The following is a 24352-nucleotide window of genomic DNA, read 5'->3' as shown; positions in this document are numbered from 1 at the left end:
GGAACGTAATTTTTTTTTTTGCTTTAATTTTTATCATAACTACTTGCTATCTGTTCTCTTTGCTCCCTTGACAAAGTCCATCGAAATCCTCCAGCGTCCAGGCCCGCGAAGTCCTCGCCCCGGCAAGGTGAGAAAGTAAACTCCAAAGAGTCACAAAAATAATAATAATAATAAATTATAAAAAAAAAAAAAAAAAAAAAGGCAGCGGAAAAGCCTGTTTGGGGGCGGGGTTTCGGGGCGGGTGAGCGAGGGGTGACTCACCCAGCCCCGCCCCGCCCCGCGGGAGGGGCGCGCCGCCCGCCGAGGAAGTTTGGGCGCTACCGCGCGCCGTAGGCCAGCGCCGCCTTCCGCGCCCTAGCGAGGACGCGGCGGTGGGAAATCGCCCCCGTAGGGAGCGGTGATTTTTTTACCTTCAGTCGCCGGCGCGCTCGGGAGCAGGCGGGGAAATGGCGGCTGCCCCCGGCGTTGCGCGGAGTCGGTTCGTGGTGGTGGGCGGAGGCATCGCGGGAGTTACCTGCGCGGAGAAGGTAAGGGCCGGGGCCCCTTTGCCCGCCCCGCGCATGCGCGCACCCCCCCTCAGCCGCCGGAGACCCCCCCCCCCCCAGCGCGGGGGCGCGAGGCGCTGCCGGGCCCCGGGGAGGGTGGCCGCCTCCGCCATGTTGTCCCCGGGGGCTTCGGCCGTCCCCTCTCTCGGCTCCGGCAGGGGCGGGGCGGTCGTTTCAGCCGGTAGTGCCGGGACGTGACCCTTGGGCTGCCGGAGGAGGCTTTCCGGCCCCGTGGCGTTATTGCGGCTTCGGCGGGTGGGGGCCCGTACGCCTTACCCCTGCCCTGCGGGCCCTGCGTGACTGCGTGTGGGCGTTGAACTCGGCCAGCCGGGCGCGGGGTGAAACCGGCCTGCGCGGCCGTAGGGACCGCTCGGGTCTTTGTGCTTGCTCAGAAACACACCTGCTTGCAGGGTCGACTTGTGAACTTCGGGTCATTAGATTTATACAGTAATTGCGTGAATACCCTCATCTATACAGCAGTTACATGAATAGTCTGATAAGGGCGTACGACCGCCTCACAAAAAGAGGATTAAAACTTTGTAACTTGGGAAAGTTGGCATTCTGTATGGTCAGAAACTTGAAGGAGCACTGCATGCGTTACTCCTCATAGCCACAAAGCATTGTACCGCAACTAAGGTGAAAGCCGCTATGATGCGCTCCTTTTTATAGAAATCTTGCTCTGTTTTTGTTGGATCCATGTTTAGGACTGTATATCTGTGGAGATTATCCAATCTCTTCAGCTTTCCATGAGCTCAAGCTCTAAAACCAAATTTGTTCGTTTCTTGGTTTCAAGGTTTTTGGTGTTTTTAAAGTAACAGCAACTGGAGGTAGTTTCATACCTTTAACGCGGAATAAAATAATGTGGATATTAGTTCAGTGAAGAATGTTTTACCAGTTAAAACTACAAAGCAGTATAAAGACTGTTCCAGATGCATGTATTCTCTGATGATGAAGTGATATTATTTCATTTCTGACATACTGTGTAAACCACATGCAGACTAAATTACAAAAAATATTGATATTGTTCTTTATCTTTACGGAATTGGTTTGTTTCTACCACTTATTTGAGGTGGTTTTTTTCCTTTTATTCATGGTTAATGTAATCTGCGCTCTGGTACTATAGACACTTAAATGCTATATTAATATGAGTAATCCCTTAAAAGTTGATTAAATTATTCACATAGTTAAGGGTCTTGTGTATCCTTATGTGCTTGCAAGAATAAGATTTGGGTCAATGTTTAATATTCCTAGAAACTTTATGTTTTCCTGGAAGTAATGTAGAATTGTATCTAATTGCTATGATCCTGTTTCACAATACAGTTATCTCCAATATATATTGGATGTCTATAGTCTTTAGGATTGCTATAAAAGGGACTAATGCTTATTGTTTTCTTGAAAATGCTTTCTGCTGTGTTAGTGCCACAGAGTTTGGGCTTTGTTTTCTTCCAAAGCTTGTAGAGAGTGCCACTTACTGCTGTAATTCACCCCTCTTCTTATGCTCTTGCCTTTCCCTCACCATTATTTTTTTTTCCTGGAAAGCCCAAATCAGATTGTTATGTGGTGACAGAGACTTGCTGCTTTTTCTCATCTCTTAGTACTGCAGGAAGCACAGTTAGCATTTAGTATTAATGATCTAGCATAAGTTTCAAGTCGCCAAGTCTGTTAAAAGCGGCACTGTGTGATCTAGAAGGATTTCTGTGTTGTACATCCATACCTGGGGGCACGCTTTAAATAAAAGAGGAAGATTGAACTCAATTTTTCTCAGTCCTGGTTTTGAGCAAGTACAACTCTGTGGAACATAGTGGCAATAAACAAGTTGTCCATTGTATTGCATTTTTGGGTATGCATTATATGATGTCTTGTACTTTGGACTTCTTAGGCAGCTGAGAACAATCATTGTGTCAGGTCTGTCTCGAAAAAATTCAGTTAGTTACTTTTTGAGTACATCTTGAAATACTCTGACAAAATGTCTTAAAAGCTGGATTTTCCTGAAAAGCTTGAGGTAGACTTATTTTCTGTCACAAAATGTTTCATGTCTTACATTGTGACATTTTTCTATCTGGCAGATTCCTAATTTTAGTATTTTAAAAGGTAAAGAAATGCAATAACCTTAATAATAATGAATGAAAGATTCAAACAACCATTAAATCTTAATAAGAGAGCAGGGGTAAGCATCTGTAAGTGATACGGAGTATGTGATAGCATTCTTGACATTTTGGGTTACAGCATAGATCTGGTGATTATAACATAGAATCATAGAATGGTTTGGGTTGGAACAGACCTTTAAAGATCATCTAGTTCTAACCCCCATGCCATGGGCAGGGACACCTTCCACTAAATCAGGTTGCTCAAAGCCCCCGCCAACCTGACCTTGAACAATCTCTGTGATGTGGCATCCACAACTTCTCTAGGCAACCTGTTCCAGAGTCTCACCACCATCATAGTAAAGAATGTCTTGCTCATACCTAACCTAAATCTACTCTCTTTCAGTTTAAAACTGTTATCCCTCATACTGTCACTACAGGCCCTGGTAAAAAGTCTCTCTCTGTCTTTCTTGTAAGCCCCCTTTATGTATTGAAAGGCCACAAAAAGGTCGTCTCAGAGTCTTTTCAGCTCCAGGCTGAACAACCCCAACTCTCTCAGCCTGTCCTCAGAGGGGAGGTGTTCCAGCCCTCTCTGATCATTGACTGTGGCCCTGCTCTGGGCCTGCTCTAACAGGTCCATGTCTGTCTTGTGCTGGGGGCTCCAGAGGTGGATGCAGTACTCCAGGTGGGTTCCCTCAACCTGCTGGCCACACTTCTTTTTATGCAGCCCAGGATGTGATTGGCTTTCTGGGCTGCAAGTGCATGTTGACAGCCCTTATCTAATTTTTCATCAACCAGTATCCCCAAGTCCTTCTCTGCAGAGCTGCTCTCAATTCATTCATCACCCAGTCTGTACTGATACTGTTGATTGCCCCAACCCAGGTGCAGGACCTTGCACTTGGCCTTGTTGAACTTCATGAGGTTCAAATGGGCCCACTCCTCAAGCCTGTGGGGGTCCCTCTGGATGGCAACCCTTCCCTCTAACTAACCGACTGTACCACTCAGCTTGGTATTATCTGTCAACCTGCTGAGGGTATGCTCAATCCCACTGTCTGTCATTAATAAAGATATTGAACATGGTCATGTGCTTTCCATAGCATTCTGTAGTTTTTCTGAGTCTTATTAGATACAGCTGGGAGCAACTGCTGCAGCAGAGTGTGTTACATGTCAGCCTTTCTCATGTTGTCTGTCAGTACAAAGCATACAGTTACAATATGTGTGAAACACATTAGGGATTCATGCTATAAAATGTGGATTACATTAAGTTTTACATAGCCTCGTTAATTTGTATTTGCCAATGGTATGACCGTGTGAATCTCCCTTAAACCAGCAACAAGGTTTCACCACTTTCACCTTCAAATTACTATGTTAGATTGCTCCTATCTGAGGTGCAGGAATACATGCTAGTCCCTTTACAGCTCAGTTGCTTGTGTACAACATGAAATGTGCTTCTTGGTGGCTTATACAACTGTTCCGTTCATCTGTAGAATGCTGGTGACAAGGAACCCTGGGTTTTATCTGTACGTCAGAGATGAGTGGTTTGTACTTGACAGAGCTGATTTATTTTCTGTGGCAGAGCAATGCACGTTTAAAATGAGAACTCTTCACTTTGGCTTGAGGCCTGTAAAAGTCTTGTATTGCTTGGTAGCACTCTGAAGATGATAATCTATTTATCAGTTTACTAAATAACATTTAAAATGGCCGATAGGAATCAGCATTTCCTCTGTCAAAATGAAATCTGTGAACAGTTAGTCATTGCTATGCAATAAAAAAAATATGTCCAGCAACTGGGTGTCTCCAGAAATCACGTGATCATAGTCAGTTCCTACAGTTGGCCTTTGGAATACTGTGAGAGTAGTCTTTTGAGTAGTCATTTATACCATGGCTGCAGTTCTTGAAGATGTATTTGTGTGTGAATGAATTAAAATCTTGGGTCTCCAAATTCTGTTCGTTTCAGTCATTAATCCTCCCATAATCTTGAAGTAGTATTTATCCAATAGGATTCTGCAAGACTAAAGTAATATAGTAACACATATTACTTTTCACCAATAATTTTACTGTCTTAAAGTTAGAATCTATTGAAGACTGTATTCACTCATCATGATTTCTGTTTCTTTACAAGCTGGCTATGGAATTCCCATCAGAAGACATTTTTTTAATGACAGCTTCTCCAGTTATAAAAGCTATAACAAATTTCAAACAGGTAAGAGAGACTTAATTTTTCTTATGGTAAGACCCCTTCAAAAGTTTGTGTATGTGCAGATAATTTAGAACCTAATCCTGAAAATTATGATTCTCAACTTGTTTTCACATTAGTGTGGCTGCAGTGGTAAGTGTTAGTAGGTCTGATGAGATATTTTACAGTGATTCATGATCATTAGTAATTGGCGAATATATTCACAACATTCGAGCAAAGGTTAAACTGGGGACTTAGATGGTTGAAGTATTTTCTAAGTTACCGAAGCTTTATTGCACTGCTCTGTTAATGGGTGCTCCATTTTAAGCACTGAAATGGTATCTTTGGAATAAGTTACTTAAGAAATTTAGCCTTGCTAGTGGTTCTCATGTACAGTAGCATGTTTGAATTTGGGGCAGAAACAGTCTTCTGACAAGTAACAAAAAAAGGGATAGCCTTCTATGGAATTGCCTTCACCTTTATATACATCTCCAGCAGCTGGTGATTCAATGACTTCTTTCCTGCTGGTTTGAAAAAGAAAATAAAATCCATACATGAGTTCAGATTTCTGGCTAGTAGGTTCATTAAGCTAGTTTTGTAGAGGTACTCAGATCTTGGAAAGCACTGCTCTTTCTCACTCTGAGGGAACTTTAAACTCTACCATAGGACATGGAAGGAGTTGGAGACTGGATTGCACAGAACTCAGGATGCAAAGCTGCCAGCCAGTAAGAAATTAGGTTTTACCTCTCAGGGAAAGTTAAGACACCAAGAGCTGGGCTTCCACCTGGCATTTATATTCATGACTTTTTCTGAAACATGGCATCTAACAGGTGAGGCATATCTCATGACAAGTAAAGAAAGACCACTCTGCAGTTTATCTGACAGCCTGGTTTTAAAATAATTCTTCCTGGTATATGAATACCTCATTCAAATCACTACAGGAGGAAAATAAAGTATAGAGAGATTTGAATAGCAGTTCTTTGCATTTAGTGGCTGTAGTTGGCTATCAGCATCTCTTCCTTTTTGCACTGTGGTTTTGGTCCAGGGCTAATGGCATGCTCAGAACATAGCTGAGAGACTGAGAGCTCTTTGTGAGACTGGTAGAGTAACACCCAAGTAAAGAATATCTTCTGAGCTTGAGAGTGCTGACAATATGGTCATATGAGTATCCAGGAAAGACATTTACATGTTGCAGAGATGTAAAATCTGTAATGCACATTGGCAGTTTTAGTACCTGAAGAATAAGGGAATAGGTAAACACTATTTGAAAGCAGCAGCATCTAAGTTTTGGACATGAGCATCTTAATTTCTGTCTGAATTGCAAGTATGGTGTGTCTTCTGGTTCGTAGCTGTGTTCCAGACAGACTCTTTGGGTATTCTATAAAGTAGAAGGCCTGGAGGTTCCCATGTAGCTGCTCACTTCTGGAAGAAACCCCAAATCAACATAACTTACTTGAATGTTTTCCAAGTTCTGGATTGCCTCTTCCTCCCTGCCCCCATCTCTGAAATATCAGATAGTGACTATGTATAAGATGCTGAGTAAATGCTTTGAGGTGATCTTGAAAAACACTTGTCTTATCTCCTGCTTACAAGCTGAACAACAGTGAGCACTTTTCCTGACGTAAGGGCCAACTACCTGCAACAAGAGGTTTTTGAATCATTAGGTTTTTGAACAAAATGTCACCAGATTTTTTTTTAATAGAATAAAAATATTTATTCCAGAAAAAAGTGTTCCCATAATTCTTTAAGCTATTTTGACCAAAATTTTTTTTCCCAAAATGCTGAGGAAAGGAAGGTGCTTGCATGGGAGAACATCCTTGAGTTATTTTATCAAAGTTATAACAAACAGAAAAACGGGCGCTTAACACTGCACGAGGTAAGTTAAAAAGCAGTGTTAACAACTCTAATAATACAGTCTATTTATGGAATAAAACATTAGAGCAGCCATCAGGGTTCTCCATTTTTGCTTAATCTGTAGCTTTAGAATTTAAATTATCTTTACTACTTTGACTCTTTACGAGGAATAGGCATGAAAAGATTCTGTATATAAAAAGGAACCTAGAGCAGTAATGTGATAACATGTTTTGAGACATATGGGCTTTATGTTGTGGTTTCTTTACTGGAAATGAACATAACACATTTTGTTACAAGCTTTAGAAAAAGGGATGGGTAGATGATTCATATTTTTAAATACCTCTCTTCTTCCTACAGGTCTCCAAAACACTTGAGGAATTTGATGTAGAAGAGCAACCAAGTTCTTTATTAGAAAAACGATATCCCAATATTAAAGTTATACAGTCTGGAGTAAAGCAGTTGAAAAGTGATGATCATGTAAGCTAATATTTTCTCTTTTACTTTTATGTGGTTTTTCAAATTATTTATTAAAAAAAAAAATCTAAACCAGGTGAATGTTTTGGGTGTGAAATTCTGTTCAAGAACATTCTGGTTATTAAAGTGTTAAGTTACCGAAAGTACAAGACAGTACTTCCTAACTTTAATTTCACTTATCACTTACACGGTTTTTCAAGTAGACATATATACAGGGGTCAAAATTGTAGATCAAAAATTGCTTTTAAGAAACTATATCTTTTGGATTTAAATCTTTGATGCCTTAGAGATATTGCATTGAATACCTGATTGGAATAGCAGGGAAACCGGTCAATGAAACCAATACTGTATATCAGTATAGGTGTCTGAAAATTTCTGTAACCCTTGATTGGAGATGTCTCTGATTCCTGAATTACTGCTTGTTGCTACAGAGACCAAAATATTAACAACTTTGATACAAAAAAAAAAAAAAAATTCTTGAAAGAACCAACATTTCCACCTTTTTTCTTTCTTTTTAGCAGGAAATATGTTGCAAGTATGAGCAATGTACAGCATGTACAGATCCTTCTCAGTATCTGTGTCAACTCGACATGTTATTTTTCACTTCAGCATTTATCAGAAACTCACATTCAGATCCAAAACTGGTTTTGCTTATTTTAAGTCATAGAGATATGTTTCCAGTTAGATTCTGCTAATATTCTGAATCTAATTATATTCTTGTATCGTTACTATAACGGTGTTTTAGTTTAGGTATGTCTCTGTGGGCATGAATGTTTCATGTATATGGATTTACAGGACCTTTAAAAACTCTGTGCAAACCCACTGTAAACTATTTAGCTTCATGTTCGGAAAACAACAAATAAGGTCATAAAATGTTTAAGTATTGCTTGTTGGCAGAATGATGTAGCTTATTTAGTGCCTACCCTTTTTCTTCAGCAAAGAACAGAATTTCTGGTCTTTCTAAACTGTATTCTAGCCTGTGCCTAGTTAACACAGGTCTACCATGTTGAAATGTTTTGAATGAGATTCTTAATAGCTAATACATAGTAGTGCATAGGTCTACATCTGTTACTGGGGTGGGGAGGACATGTTACATAGTAAACCTGTTCTTCTTTTAGCACAGGTAGTACAGAGTGCCACCAAGTGGTAATATTTGTATTTCATCTGAGTGCAACGTGTACGCTTTCCATTTTATAAGTCATATGAGTCATATGCTTAGGCTTCTAAGTCTGTGGTGAGGGTAATGCATAAAAATGACCCACAATGAGAGTATGAACGCTTGCTCTTTAAGAAAAGCCAGTTACAGCTTTTAGTATCTGCAAAATACTATGACATTAAGGAAAAAAATATGCTGATGTTCTCTTAGATGTCTCCAATTGTTTTTTCTTTTCTCTTACTTTTTAACAGAAAATTTTCACTGAAGATGGGAAAGAATATATTTATGAAAAACTCTGCCTGTGTGCTGGAGCAAAACCAAAATTAATTTTTGAAGGAAACCCATATGTATTAGGAATCCGGGATACTGACAGTGCACAGGTAAATGTGTTTTAGACTTATAAGTGTATAATATATTCCTGCTTCTGATGCAAAATACTAAAAAGGAGTGCGGAGTGAAATGAAGAAATATAAGATGATGTTTGTTACTATGTATCCTTAAATAGGAACACTTTCAGTAGCAAAGAAATAGCCTTAAATACCGTTAAATAAATTATTAGTCACTAAATTTATTAAGTTTATAGATAGCTTATAGACAGTATTTCTAACATGATCGTCTAGAATAAATGGTATTTTACCCTCCAGGCAGAAGGCAATCTGAAAATATAAACAAGAAGTAGGCAGCAGTAGAAACTTCCCTGAGAAGGTGTATCTGGTACACGGTATGAAGGGCTACTTCGTGAAAAGCTACTGAAGGACATTTTTTTCTAGTTCTACTGTAGCTTCTCCTCATTGTACAGGAAAGAGTTACTGTCAAAGATGTGGAAAGGTTTTCACATAAGGAATGACTTAATAGACTAAAACTTCAGCTTGGAAGTAGAAAGTGAGTTTTTGCTGCTATAGGCCTTTAGAATTAGAGGAGGCAGGGTGAAAGTGAACACTGCTTCTCCATAACATAAAAACTGTAATTCATCAAATGAAGTTTGATGTTGAGAATAAAAAAGGAGTTACTTTTTTAAGCAAACTGAAGTGAAACTATGAAATCGTTGTTGTTTATTTTGGATACTAAAACTTTACCTGAGTTTAAAAAAAAAAAAAAAAAGAGAGAGAGAAATAGAAGAAGAAGGAAGAAGAAACACACAAAAAAGACAGTAGTCAATAAATTTATCTTGTCTAAATTGAAGAGAAAGATGCCAGCTGAGGTGCCAGTGGTGTCTGGAACCTGTGAGGGTGTTCCAGGATAGTATCATCGTGTGCTTGTCATCTTCTGATGGTCCCTGTGCATCCACTCTTGGCCACCGTGGGCAACAGTAGACTGGGCTACCATTTGTCAAAACTGATGTTGAACTTTGAATGAGGCTGAAAATACTTGTTTCTGTTTGTTGGTTTGGTGTTGGGTTTTTTTTTTTTAATGGTGATTGGTTGCATTCACTAGTCGCCTCTGATACAACTTCAGTATCCTTCTCTGAAGGGATTAAAGGACTGCTGGTTTCCCGGTCTTTTACAGTTTAGGTTCTGTGACGCAATTAGTCATGTAAACTGGAAGCATGGATGAACAGGGTTTTGAATAATTGCAATAGTTGGTCTGATAGTCATGATTCTTGATTTGTTTGAAAGAAATACTTGAAGTGGTTATACTGTGATCTAAATACTGTCTGGACTCTATGTGGGGTTTTTTTTTTTATTTCTCTTGCCACTAAGATGTGATTTGGAGATTTGTTTCTTTCTGAAAGTTTTTGTTTGTTGGGTTGTTTTGTTTTGTTTTTTTTTTTTTTTCTTCACAAATAAAATTGGTTCTCAGATTTGCTACAAATTATTTTTTAAAGTCCTGATTTCTGATCAGGAATTTTTTAACTCCTAAATTTCTGTATCTTTGCCTTTTTAGTGTTACACAAATTACTGTGAAAGTTATGCAAGTTGTGATAAAACTGGATTAATAGCTGTCACAATGCTAATGGTCTCTAGGACAGGGAAAAGTCTCCTGGATTCTATTAAGGCCTCTGTCAAATTGGCTTAAATGTAGTTATTTAACTTCTTCTGTCTCAATTTGAGACTTTTAAGGATGTATCAATAACTTAATCCCTTAATGTGATAGAACTTCACAGATTTCATTAGCTTCTGTAACAGATCTTAGCATAAGTAAATGCGTATCATTAGTCTGAGAAAATCAAAACAAGACGACTAAGAAAGCAAGAAAATATTGAAAAGAATATAATTGATCAGTGTGAGGGAACATGTGATCTAAGTTGTAACTGACTTTTTTTCTTTCTTAATGCAGGCTTTTCAGAAGAATTTGGCTCAAGCTGAGAGAATAGTAGTGGTAGGGAATGGTGGGATTGCACTTGAATTAGTGTGAGTAAATGACTTAAGTTTTAAAGATATATATGCAAATAAAATCTTTAACAATGCAACGTTAAACCTAGTGTGCATGAGTCTGCGAGAATGTTGACTTACAAATTGTAGTTCTTAAAGCATTTAGTAGCAAAATTGATTGAAATAATGTTTTCACAGTATAGTGGTGCTTACTGGTGGTCACATAAAATTCAGCAAGCTTCAGAAGAAGCTTTGGCACATAGATAGCAAGAATATACAGTGTTTTTCTGATTTGGCACCAGCAGAGATTTCTGTAAGACTATTAAGGGCAATATTTAAGTTGTAAAACTTGTCTGACTTCTGGAGACAAAAGATGTAACAGGAATAAAGAGGCAGCTTAGCTTGCACCCAGCCTAATTTAAGTTGATAGAACTTTTGAAGTGTCTGATGTGGCCTTTGTCACAGGTAGGATACTGAACCATGTGGTCCTCCAGTCTGCTAGATAATGGAACCACCTGTATTATGCAATTATATGGTCTTGTTTTGTGTTGCAGGGAATCACTTTTACTAAATTGTCATCTGCATGTCTCTACCAGTTCATGTTCCAGGTAGTACAAACAAGATCCAAATGCCTGTTCTTAGCAGTGGGCAGTCTGGCAAAATGCACATTTTTTTCACTGTGGGGAGCTGGAAGTACTAAGTGTTATTATTACAAATTTGATGTGCCTCCCCTCACACCCTGCCCTGGTTCAGTCGAGGTTGTGCTGGTGAGAAAGTATGACCTGTCAACTTGAAGAGATTTTTTTTTTTTTTTTTAATGGGTTCCTTATGTAAATATTTAGAAGCAGTAGTAGATTTGATAGGTTTAAAAGTCTTGGATCCCTTATTTCTAGCTTCTGGAATGAAACCTGGCATGCTTCTAGTTGTGTTGCTAAGAGTCGGATCCTTTTCAGGTAGTCAGTCTGTCACTTTATCCATTGTTTAAATGTCCACAGGTATGAAGTCCAAGGCTGTGAAGTAATCTGGGCTATCAAGGATAAAGCTATTGGGAACACTTTTTTTGATGCAGGAGCAGCTGAATTTCTCATTCCAAAGCTAACTGCTGAAAAACGAGAGACTCCAATTGAATGTAAAAGAACCAAGTATACAATGGAAGGTATGGTGGTTTAGTCTCCTAATGCTGCAGTAGCAGCATTTAACATTAAAGATAGTCCTAAGATCAATTAATTTAGCAGGCCGTAAGTGTGTTCCTTCTTTAAAAAAAAAGTTTAAAAGGATATAAAAACCTATCCAGAATTTATGTAGACATATGACAGCATGTAATAGTTACCTACAAACTGTAAAAAATGTGCTTATCTTTATATCTGTGCCAAGTTTAAATTTCATTTCCTGTATTCTATCTGCTGAAGAACTTGTTCTATTTTTTGTAATATTTTAATGTTTTTCTGAATTATGTCAGCATTATGTAGGAAGGAGCTCTCCCATAATAAGCTATTGGAGGACCAGATGAAACCTCACAGAATGTTATTACAGATGCAGTGAAACTGCAGTCTTAATAGATAGACTACTGGAATTGCACCCTACCTTCCCTGAGACAGGCCCAACAAGCAGACAGGATGCATGATAGGGAGGATTCCCTATCCTCTCTCTGCCTGGCTGAACATAGTGACTTAAGGGATAGGGGGTAATGGTGACAAGTTCCTGTCCGGTGCAGCAGGCACATCTCCTCTGTGACCACCCTACCTTCCCACGTGCTCTTGCATAATAGGTATGAGGCTCTGCAAGTAGACCTGAACGATAACGAGGATGATGGTTCATCTAGCTTGGAGGTGTCACCGAGGTTAAGTCAGACTATGTCCTGAGTCAAAACTGCTTCCATAAAGAAAAAAAGATGGGTCATTGTTGTAGGAGACTCCCTTCTGAAGGGAACAGAAGGCCCAATATGCAGACCAGACCCACTTCTTAGGGAAGTCTGCTGCCTGCCTGGGGCCCAGGTTAAAGATGTGAAGAAAAAGCTTCCTACCCTGGTACGGCGCTCAGATTGTTATCCACTATTGATTTTTCAGGTAGGCAGCAATGAAATTGCAACAAGAAGTCCAAGGGCAATCAAGAGAGACTTCAGGGCCTTGAGACGACTGGTTAAGGGATCAGGAGCAAAAATAGTGTTCTCCTCTATCCTTCCAGATGCAGGGAATGATGAGGGAAGAAACAGGAAGAGACAGCAGATCAATACCTGGCTCTGAGCCTGGTGTCACCAGCAGAATTTGGGGTTTTTTGGTCATGGGTTGGTTTACAGGTCTGATGGCAAAAGATGAGGTACACCTGTGTCAAAGGGGGAAAAGGATCTTTGCACAGGAGTTAGTAGAGCTCACTGAAAGAGCTTTAAACTGGGTTTGAAGGGAGAAAGGGATAAAAGCAGGGTCACTAGAGATAAGCATGGGGGCAGCACACCAATGTTTGAGGGACAGTGTTTTAGCAAGGTCCTTTGGTCTGCCACCTCAGTGGAGGTAGGGGATGGAGATCCATGTGACAGCAAAGACGTAAGGGTTGATGTGTTAGAAACCATGGAAGCGCCTGAGAATGGTCACATAGGAATTAGGGCTTCTGTCCCCCCAAAGGTGATGGGATCAATAGCCCGAGTGAAGTGCATCTACACCAATGCACGCAGCATGGGCAACTAACAGGAGGAGCTGGAAGCCATTGTGCAGCAGGAAAACTATGACGTAGTTGCCATTGTGGAAGCATGGTGGGATGACTCGCACAACTGGAGTGCTGCAATGGATGGCTGTAAACTCTTCAGAAGGGATAGGCAAGGAAGGAGGGCCAGTGGGGTAGCCCTGTGTGTTAGGGAGTGTTTTGATTGTCTAGAGCTTAATGATGGTGACAATAGGGTTGAGTGTTTATCGGTAAGAATCAGGGGGAAGGCCAACAAGGCAGATATCACAGTGGGAGTCTGTTATAGACCACCTAGCCAGGATGAAGAGGCAGATAAAATACTCTGTAAGCAGCTGGGAGAAGTCTCACAATTGCTAGCCCTTGTTCTCATGGAGGACTTCAACTTACCAGAAGTCTGCTGGAGATAGAATATAAGCAGAGTGGAACCAGTCTGGGAGGTTCCTGGAGTGTGAGAAAGAGAGCTGCCTGATACAGAATGAGCCAACTAGGGAAGGTGCCCCACTGGACCTGTTGTTTGTGAACAGAGAAGGACTTGTGGGTGATGTGATAGTTGGAGGCTGTCTTGGGCATAGCGATGACAAAATGGCAGGTTTTGATTCTTGGAGAAGCAAGGGGGGGGGTCAGCAGAACGGCTGCCTTGGCCTTCCGGAGGGCAGACTTTGGCCTGTTTAGGAGACTGATTGACAGAGTCCCTTGGGAGGCAGTCCTGAAGGGTAAAGGAGTCCAGGAAGGCTGGACATTCTTCAAGAAGGAAATCTTAAAGGTGCAGGAGCAGGCCTTCCCCATGTGCCAAAAGATGAGCTGGTGGGGAAGAGGACCAGCCTGGCTGAACAGAGATCTTTGGCTGGAACTCAGGGAAAAAAAAGAGAGTTTATGACCTTTGGAAAAAGGGGCAGGCAACTCAGGAGGACTACAAGGATGTCGTGAGGTTATGCAGGGAGAAAATTAGAAGGGCCAAAGCCCAACTAGAACTTAATCTCGCTGCTGCTGTAAAAGACAAAAAATGTTTCTATGAATACATTAGCAGCAAAAGAAGGGCTAAGGAGAATCTCCATCTTTTATTGTGCGGGGTGGAACATAGTGACAAAGGCTGAGGTACTTAATGACTTCTTTGCCTCAGTCTTTAATAGTAGGACCAGTTGTTCTCTGGGTACCCAGCCCCCTGAGCTGGAAGACAGGGACGGGGAGCAGAAAGAAGCCCCCATAATCCAAGGGGCAATGGCTAGTGACCTGCTACACCACTTAGGCACACTCGAGTCTAGGGGGCTAGATGGGATCCACCCAAGGGTACTAAGGGAGCTGGTGGAAGTGCTCACCAAGCCACTTTGAATCGTTCATCAGCAGTCCTGGCTAACTGGGGAGGTCCCAGGTGACTGGAAGTTAGCAAATGTGATGCCCATCTACAAGAAGGGCCAGAAGGAGGATCTGGGGAACTACAGGCCTGTCAGTTGGACCTTGGTGCCAGGGAAGGTTATGGAGCACACCATCTTGAGTGCCATGATGCAGCACATACTGGACAACGAGGTGATTAGGCTCAGTCAGCATGGATTTATGAAAGGCAGGTCCTGCTTGACTAATCTGAGTTGAAAGGTGTTAAAAATACTGGCTTGGAGTCTGATTTGTCTGCAAATTAATGGGGTTGGGGACATTACACACACTTGTCTTCCCTTTTGGCAACCGGATCGTATTTCTCTTAGTTGAGAATCCTTGTTCTAAATTCTGCAGGCAATGAAGCATGCACACTAAATCTGATATTCTCATCTCTTTCCTTCAGGAAGTGAGGAAAAAGAAAGAAGTTTAGCAGCATCTGATAAACTGGGCAGTGCCTTAGGCCCTGATTGGCATGAGGGCTTACATCTTAAAGGGACTAAAGAGGTATGGTCATAACCTTGCTTACACATTTATTTAAATGTTGCTTTAAGTGGGTAAGGATGACAGAATGTGAAATGTTCAGGGTTAATTAGAAGAATAAAAATAAAATGTATTTGAACTGATTCTCCTGTCAGACTTAAACAGGAAAATATGTTAGCACAAATAAAGTAATTTTCTGCTTCAGGAAAATGGTTTTAGCAATTTGCTCTTCAGATTGAAACATAAATGTTGGTTTGTGTATTTCTGTAGGACTGGTGTCAATCTTAGCTTTAACCGGAAGCAGTGGTACCTCTATTGTCCTGATTTTAGCTGCCATACATACATTTTCTTACGTGAAAAATAGGACAGTAGGATTTGTACAGAGGTACAGGGAACATCAGTCTCCTGTCCCAGCCGATAACAAAATGCGAAATCAGTAGTGGACATGAGCATTGTGAGGAGTTTCATGTTTGAAATAAAGTAAAAATCCTCACATTTCATAGTTTTTTATCAGGTTTTTATTTATTAATTTCTTAGCTGTTAGGTGTTTGCATCTGTTAACACCCATTTAAAAAAAAGAGGTGATCAGTCATAGATTCTACAGAATTGGCTTTACAATACCAACTAAAGGATGTTTAGGATATTCAGCAGATTAATCAGTGCTGTTTTGGCTGTTGAAGGCTGTGGAAATATGTTTGTGTAGTGGAGAATAAAACCGTTTAAGGCCTGAATCCACAAAATAGTTCAGAGACACAGGTAACTTTATAACTTCTATCTCGAGCTCAGAATAGGAGTCAGTGGTTGAAACATGGGTTGATGAAACACGATATATTTTCTTTTTCTTTTTACAGCATTTAGAACATAAACTTACTATTGTTATCAGAATTTAATTCATGATAGAAAAATGAAGGATTTGGACTCCTGAAAGATAGGGAAGATGAGTTTACTTTTTTTCTAGTCTGATAAGTTCTGAATTCTCTTCACGTAAACTCAGGGGAACTTGAATATGTTTTCTGGCATGCCAGAAAAATATAAACTGTCATGAATTTCAAGGAACATCAGATACCTGCTGAAAAAGCTGGTAAATTGTCATTTGCTATGGTTAGATCTGTGCCAAAAAAGAAAAAAGTGTGGGAACTATGCTAATGTGCTGTGCTTTAGGATGGGATTTATGGGGGTTTTTTCCAGTTCAGTAACGTCAATTTAGGTGAAGGTTTACTTGCTATTAAAAATATTGTTATTGCTAATCATTATTTTTACAATTTCTTTAGTTTTGTCATAAAGTACATATTGAAATACTATGTGAAGTAAAGAAAATACACTTACAGCAAGAATTTATACAACTGCAACGGACTTCTTTGACTTTTCCTAAGGAAGAGAAAAATGTAGAACCAGATGAGGGTAGGTGCCAGTGCTGATTAGAAATAATGTGTTGAAGATAAAGCAGTGCTGGAGCATGCTTGATCTTGTTTGCTGTTTTAGAGCAAATACAGATTTGGAAAATAAATCTTTTATTTCTATAAAATAAATGGAGCTCTAGAAATTTATAGTAGTTGAGAATTTGATTTATGGGCTACAATTAAATTATAAAATGTTATGGGTCAGACCCTTTTTCCACAAAGTTGCCTAAATCCTGTATGCAGACTATTCCCTCCTTGTGACAGTCCAATAAAATCATGTATTAATAGTGGAGTTAACACAGAAGCAAAAAAATCCCAAAATATTTAGTGTCAAAACTGAAGTAATCCTTCAAAGTAAGTAGAAGAAAATACCACTTGTTTCATGAATAATTCATCTATAAATTCCACTGAATGAAAATTAATATTTAAAATTATATTTTAACAGCCAATTACTTTCAGCATAAGATCGTAGGAAGTAATCTCTGACGTTCTTTTTGCTTTTGAGGCATTTCCTGTGCATCTGTAAATTTTATATGTAAAAGAATATTTGCCAATTGTGTACTTCAGAGAACATCCCACGGATCTGAAGCAGTGGCAGGACACAGTATTTTCCCCCTACAAATGAGGGCTTTGATTTAGGAAGGTTCCAGAGAAAGTTAATAGTAGAACTTGGAGCTAAGATCCAAAATCTCTTTTTTTTTTTTTTTTTTTTTTCTTGTCCTGAGTGAAGGTACGAAATGTTATAGGTAACATCTGATTTTTTTTTCCTTCTTTTTTAAATTTTTATTTTTCCCTACCCTAATCAGTTAGATATCTTAAAAGATTTTTTTATTTCTTTTTATTTCATATCTTATTGTAAGACATAATTAATAAAATAACTTCTGTTGGTTACATTCTCAGGGCAAAATTTTCCCCTTTTTCAGTGCTGTGGCCTGTATATGTGGAATTAACTAATGGAAAAATTTATGGATGCGATTTTATTGTCAGTGCAACTGGAGTTGTGCCAAATGTTAAACCATTTCTTGATGGCAATAATGTGAGTATACTATTTCTTTTGAAGTTGAAGGGGTTTTTTTTAAGTAAGGTGAAATAAGCTTTTTCAGCTGGTTTATGCTTCTATTCTGACATGAAACATTAATTGCTAAGGGTTTTGAATGTTGTACAACATTTAAAAATAAAGCAGGTATGTTGATATTGGAAATACCCAACATGATAAAAAAGAATTTCATTTGTTGTCTTGGCTTATTATGTTGCTCCTCATATGTACTGATACACAGTATATATACAATATACACTGTTAAGATTAAGCCTATACAAAGAGAGAAGAACACTTGTATAATTGGTCAATGTGGCAAAAATGTAGAATAATTTTTGTGTTAATTCTGCACCATATTCTTACCTTACAAATCTTATTATTTTCTCCTGGGAAGGAACCAGTTATTTCCAATATTCTTCATCTGGGAAACTGAGCTATAAAGGTGCTCATATTCATTGAGGGAAGTCACACTTCGAATCAGCATCCAAACATGGATAATGATCACAGAGTTCATAGCTGCCTTGTGAATTTTCAGGCCTTGAGATCGTTCTGTCTCCACGTTAGGTGTCTGGCTTAACCCTGGACGGCAGCTCAGCCCCACACAGTAGGTCGCTTACTCCCCGCAGTGGGATGAGGGAAGAGAGTCATAAGGGTTAGAAGTGCGAAAGCTCGTGGTTTGAGATAAAGACAATTTAGGCAAAGCAAAAGCTGTGCACACAAGTAAAGCAAAACAAGGAATTGATTCACTATTTCCCATTGGCAGGGAGATGTTCAGCCATCTCCAGGAAAGCAGGGCTCCGTCACACATAACAGTTATTTGGGAAGACAAAATGCCATCACTCCAAACATCCCCCGCTTCCTCCTTCTTCCCCCAGCTTTCTATGCTGAGCATGACATCCTATGGTCTGGAATATCCCTTGGGTCAGTCGGGGTCAGCTGTCCCGGCTGTGTCCCTTCCCAACTCCTTGCGCCTCCCCAGCCTACTTGCTGGTGGGTGGGAGTGAAAAGCAGAAAAGGCCTTGGCTCTGTGTAAGCACTGCCCAGCAACAATTAAAACATCCCTGTGTTATCAACACAGTTTTCATCACAAATCCAAAACACAGCCCTGTACAAGCTGCTATGAAGAAAACTAACTCTATCCCAGCCAAAAACCAGTACGTTAGGGTATTTGGCATTTTGTGGTTCCTTCTGATTAGGAAGTAAAACGCTATCCTCTGAATAAAGCAGAAGAAAGTTGATGTTGAGCCATGAAGTATTTCAAGGCCTACATTATAAAGTTAGATTAGGAATTAGTTATTTGCAATGGTATTTTCTGGCCTTGGCAAAAATACAAAATGGACTCTTAAGACTAGGTCTCTCTGTAACATGTGTAGTGTGATTTGAAATTTGGCAAGTTCTGTTACTTCCCTGCCTACCTATCAGTAATAAAATTTTAAAAACCTATGCTGTGTTCTAGAAATAATGCTTAATGCTTTGTTTCTTACCATGGATGTCTTGCCACTCTGGATAGTCTCATGTTAAATAATTTTACTCAGTATGTAATTCTGTTCTAAGCTTTTTTTAAATACATAGAGTTTGAGGTATTTTAAAGGATATGTGAAGGTGACTTGTAAAATGCAACACTGATCTGTTCTTAAACTTGTGAGAAAAGAATGCAGAGATTGCTAGGAAATTATGCTTTTGTAGGCTATTTTTTTCTGCTTATTTGAAGGGTTCTAGGTGTGGTAAAATTCAGGAAAAAATCTGTAGGGGGCAGGGTTGCATTATCATACTGAGAAGCAATACTTGATATGTAGACAGTTGTGAAAAATACTTCATTATGGCACTCTTCAGGGGATCTGTTTTCTACCCTTGAAGACAAAGGAGACTTGAGATTGTGAGGTTTGAACAACGTGTTTCTCTTGTGGTTATCATCAGTCTTTCCTAATTGAGTCAGATGAGATGGGAGAATGAATAGCCGTAAGTTGTTTACGCTGAACGACCTTTTTCTTTGTTGCTATATGGCATCCAGAAGAGCATCTTGCTGGGTTCCCCTAGTATTGATTCATATAATTTTATATCTTCAAATGTTTTGATTCAGCAGAATAGTGAATTTACTGAAATTTTTTTAGGACTCTGCCATTAAAAAGTAACAAGTGAGATGACTGCTTAACATGGATGAAGTTGAATTACTTAGCAATAAGAAAAATAATCATTTAAACTGATCTTTACAAATACTTTAGTTTGCTGTAGGTGAAGATGGAGGTCTTAAAGTAGATAAACACATGCACACATCCCTGCCAGATATATATGCAGCTGGAGATATCTGCACGGCATCGTGGGAACCTAGTCCAGTGTGGCATCAGGTAAATCAAATCGTAACGATTATGTGCTCAGCAGCAGTCTAATCTACAAAGTAAATTACAGACTATTACACAGATGGGAGAAAAGAAAGTTTAATTGAAGCAGAAACCAGTGAACAAGGTAGATAATCCTGGGTATGTTGATGACAGATAATTTTATCTATGTGGCTGAAAGCCAAGCTGCTCAGCCTCTCTGAGTATGATGGAAATATTTAGCATGCATTGATGAGAACAGTGAGTGTCGCTCATTGCACAGGGACATGTATCTGTGTTATTAAATCTTAATTTTTTTTTTTTTAGATGAGACTGTGGACTCAAGCTAGGCAGATGGGATGGTATGCAGCAAAATGCATGGCAGCAGATACTTTAGGGGAATCGATTGATATGGATTTCAGCTTTGAACTATTTGCTCATGTTACAAAATTTTTCAATTACAAGGTAAAGTATAATAGTCTTAAACCACTGAGTAACACACATTGCTTGCTTATGTTCACTTGCTAACACTGAGCAGATGCTTTAATATTGACAAAACAATTTTCTCTATATAATAATGAACGTAGCTTAGATTTTCTCCATTCATACTAACTTTGAATGCTGAAACTGAAGAGGGCAAAAGATCTTTACAGATACATTACAAATCTTAATTGGTGAATGACAACTGATACATCTTGCATCTATATATTCTATTTCATTAAGTTTCTGTTCATGGATAAATTCAACACAGTTTGGCATGGTAAGTGGTTCATTATTGGGTTTTGCGTATGATGTTTCAAGGTGAAGATTTTTTAATTCTACTGTGGGTTTGCAAGCCAGTGAAGCAGGGAGGCTCCCCAGGGCCAGATACTTCCCTGTTTACATCAGTCTTTTGAAGCTTAGAACTGTTGTTAGCAGAAATACTAAAAGCCACTGCAATGTTCTTATGAGTGCTTTTTCTTCTTCCTTCTGTTAGGTGGTGGTTTTGGGCAAATACAATGCTCAAGGCTTGGGCTTAGACCATGAACTGATGCTGAGATGTACCAAGGGACAAGAGTATGTTAAAGTAGTGATGCAGAATGGCCGAATGATGGGAGCTGTGCTGATTGGTGAAACAGACTTGGAAGAAACCTTTGAAAACTTAATTTTAAATCAAATGGATCTTTCAGCCTATGGTGAAGAACTCCTGAATCCAGATATTGATATAGAAGATTATTTTGACTGAACAAAACCCCATTTCCATTTTGTATAAAGTTTTGACACTGAGTAATGTGTCTTAAAAAACTGTTTCCTCAGGATTACCAGATGTGAGGGATAAATGCACTTCCTTATTAAGATTTTGTGTCAATCTTGTCAAAATACCAGCAACTTAAATCTGTGTAGAAATGCAGCAACAAAAGCAAGTGGATTAGTGTTGGTAAAGAGTTTTCATCTAGATTAGATGAACATATGAGAACAGTGCTATAACAGTCTTAAGAAGTGGGCTCTACTGTGCTGTTAAGATGGCACTGCATTTGCCTGACTGTGAGGTAGCCTTCACTTTTGAAAAGCAAATAAAACATGTTAAATCCTGTGCCTGCCTCATAGCTCCCTTCTTCCCTAAACCACGCATCATTTGCCTGCCATGGTTACCAGAGCCTGGTTTCCCCATGGCTTAATGCCATCTCAACCAGTAAGCCACCCTTGTGAGCCAGGATGCCTTGATGGGATGGTGCTGCCTTACCTGTGTAAAGCTACCTCCAGCCTTGGGTGGTGTGAGTACTGGCTGGGGTGGGAAAGCCCCTGCTTCCTAAAAGCACTTGCTCAGGTGAACCTTTACAAGGCAGTCATGCAGTGTGTTACCCTCCTGCTAGCACCCCTCCACTGCTTGCACCTGTGAGTACTTGCCACAGGTTCAGGACTCCCATTCCAGCTAATGGGACCATCTTGGTGGAGCTGGCTGAGATTAAAGCTGTCCTGTTAGGGCACAGGGTGCTTGGAGCTCTTGCTACTTGGAATGTGGTCTGCAAATAATGGCAAGATGGATGTTTTATTTCCTGCACTCCCATAAGTTTTTTTCTGAAATACATTTATTTTCTACTCTTAAGTATAGAACACAAAAGCTTTGAACAGTGAAAGCCAGGATGAGATGTACTTCTCCCAGAAAACCACTCCAATTATTTTTAAGAGAATGTCTGTTCAATTAAATGAATAAATTCCACTTTGGGCAAAAGTTTCAGTTAAATGACAGGTAAAATACTAAGCTTTAGTCATTGACAAGATTCAATCAGAAAAATAAAGATGAAGACCATGTTTGTAATCGTGTTTGTTTTATATTTAAGTTGGTATACATCTCAATGTCTGTGTTTGGAGATCCAAAACAAACCCTACCAGAACTTATGTTTATAATGAGTTTGACCTTGCCTTGCTGATCATCAGCTGCTAAGATCTTAAAAAAAAAAAAAAAAAAATCTAGCATTCAACCTAAGCAATGCTTGAAGTCAGCAGTAGCTGTTGGGTCTTTACCCCTCTGGCAGCACAGTAACTCGTTTCTGGAAACACTGATGTTCATCAGAGGAAGTCAACAGGTATATATTTCTACTTCACATACAGTTAAGTACTCTTCCTGCTGAAGTGGGAGGCAGAAAAATTCTGTAGCTGAAGATTTTCTTCAGTCCATAGAGATTGCTGAGGAAAGAAAGAGATTGTGACCCTTGGTGTGGAACAGCTGCAGTTCAGCTAGCAGGATGTGGTGTCCTACATTACAGGTTGGGTTAGGCATGGAAAGAAAAAGACTTTGTGGCACTTCATTTTACAATGCAGAAGGTAGGACTGAGCAAATAAAACAATGCTGATGCACTTTAAATAACCAATTTCAGAGGATGTTGATTATATAACTGTAACTGCTTCTTGATTGGGAAAAGCAGGAATGGAAAAAAGCTTATACTAAGCCCTCCATTGCAAAAGAACTGAAGCTTTTAACATACACTGACACATACCTGGACTGAAAAACATCAGCTGTTCTGAACTCTTCAAGCATTCCTTCAGGTTTATTTCAACATAAGGAAGAAAGTTTTTACAGTGAGAACAATCAATCACTGGTACAACCCCTGCAGGGCAGTGGTAGAGTCCTCATCACAGAGGGTGTCCAGACACAACTGGACAGGGTGCTGACAATCTTGTCTAGGCTCCCCTTCCCACAAGAGGTTGGACCACATCTTTCAAGGTCCCTTCCCAGTTGGGCTGTTCTGTGATTCTGTGTTGTGTGAATGTGGAACAGTGCTAAGCCAGGTGGTTTGCTCCTTATTTGGAAAAGAGTATCACTTTCCTCAAGTCTACTTACTGTATGAAAACTGTATGAAAGCCATTATTATGAGGCTTTTCCTTTTATATAATTAGTCAAATGTAGATATTAAGATGGCAGTAGTGTTCTAGCAACTTCTTGAAGTACATGTGAGAGAAGGGAGGTCACATGGTTCTAGGTTGAGATCAGTCTCAAAGGAGTTAATAAGGGTCAGTTGCTGGTGACTGAATTTATCCCAGCAGCATTTTACAGTCCTCGAATTAGGGGCTCAATATACATCATCTTCTAGTTTAGAAGAAGTTAGAGGGGAAATCCAGAACCCTGAGGGGCAAGGAAAGGACCACTCAGTAGCAGCAAAAGGCCTTATTGGGTACCAAATGCTAGGATTGCAGTAGCAGCTCATGTTTTTCCAAACTTACCAAGGTAATAGCTCAAGCATTCTTATTATCGTCTATCCCTTTGCACCTAGGACACTAAGGTCTTCCCATGTTCAATCTCAGGTCCTGACAGCGTTCAGCTTCGAATAATTTTTTTTTTTTTTGCTAGAAAGGCAGAAAAGTACCAGTTTCAATCTAATTCTAAACCTCAAAATTAAAATTCGACCATAATTTCTGAATTGCCAAATTCCCAGTAGTGAAACATCTTAAAAACAACTTCTGCTCTACTCTTACTTTGTAATCCCGAGTGATTTTTATCATCTTTCTTCTCTCAACTATTAGTTTTGACTAAGCTTGCATTGAACGTCTGTGTTATGGAGAAACACACTCTGTGTTCACCCAGACAGGTATTTAATTGCCATCAGCCTCTCAGCTTTGTGGGATGAGGTAAGAACATTTGCAGCAGTAAGCACTAGCTTGCTCTTACACTGACAGACCAAGACATTATGTGAAAGGAATCACAGGCGAGTCAAAAGAGACAGGTTGCTCTTTGAAATGGTGGAGATGCACTGGTTTAAGCCCCAGGCCAGCAGTGATACTCTCCAATAGTTGCTTCCTCATCTCCACAAACAACAGGAACATAAGCAAATGGATAGGCAGAGTAGCAAAGTTAAGAGACTAGAATTCAGAAACGGAAAGATTTAAGTTTAATGTAGCCCACATTTAGGGCTTAAAGTATGCAACTTTCAATGCAGTCATGTTCTAGTGCTTACAGAAGAGAAGAATATTTCTTAGGATAACCAAGACTCAGTG

General features: G+C 39.6%; 1 protein-coding gene across 3 annotated transcripts; it reads left to right on the top strand.

The window, feature by feature from the left end:
- The first annotated feature begins 425 nt into the window (after positions 1–425).
- On the top strand, positions 426–22178 carry PYROXD1 (pyridine nucleotide-disulphide oxidoreductase domain 1). 3 transcript variants are annotated; one of them, XM_052789123.1, is made up of 12 exons: positions 426–527; positions 4752–4832; positions 7017–7136; positions 8541–8669; positions 10567–10640; positions 11597–11757; positions 15052–15152; positions 16400–16529; positions 17452–17564; positions 19787–19909; positions 20207–20344; positions 20856–22178. In XM_052789123.1, exons 1-12 carry the CDS (start codon positions 447–449, stop codon positions 21102–21104), a joined length of 1500 nt encoding a protein of 499 aa, XP_052645083.1. In that variant the 5' UTR covers positions 426–446; the 3' UTR covers positions 21105–22178. The 3 variants fall into 3 exon arrangements, with proteins under 3 accessions (XP_052645083.1, XP_052645084.1, XP_052645085.1); XM_052789124.1 differs by lacking the exon at positions 426–527 and adding an exon at positions 641–904; XM_052789125.1 differs by lacking the exon at positions 426–527 and adding an exon at positions 3090–3314.
- Positions 22179–24352: the final 2174 nt, after the last annotated feature.

This window comes from Harpia harpyja, chromosome 6, assembly GCF_026419915.1.
Source record: "Harpia harpyja isolate bHarHar1 chromosome 6, bHarHar1 primary haplotype, whole genome shotgun sequence".
NCBI lineage: Eukaryota > Metazoa > Chordata > Aves > Accipitriformes > Accipitridae > Harpia > Harpia harpyja.
Note: the sequence above shows the minus strand (reverse complement) of the source record. Positions and strands in the feature narration are given on the sequence as shown.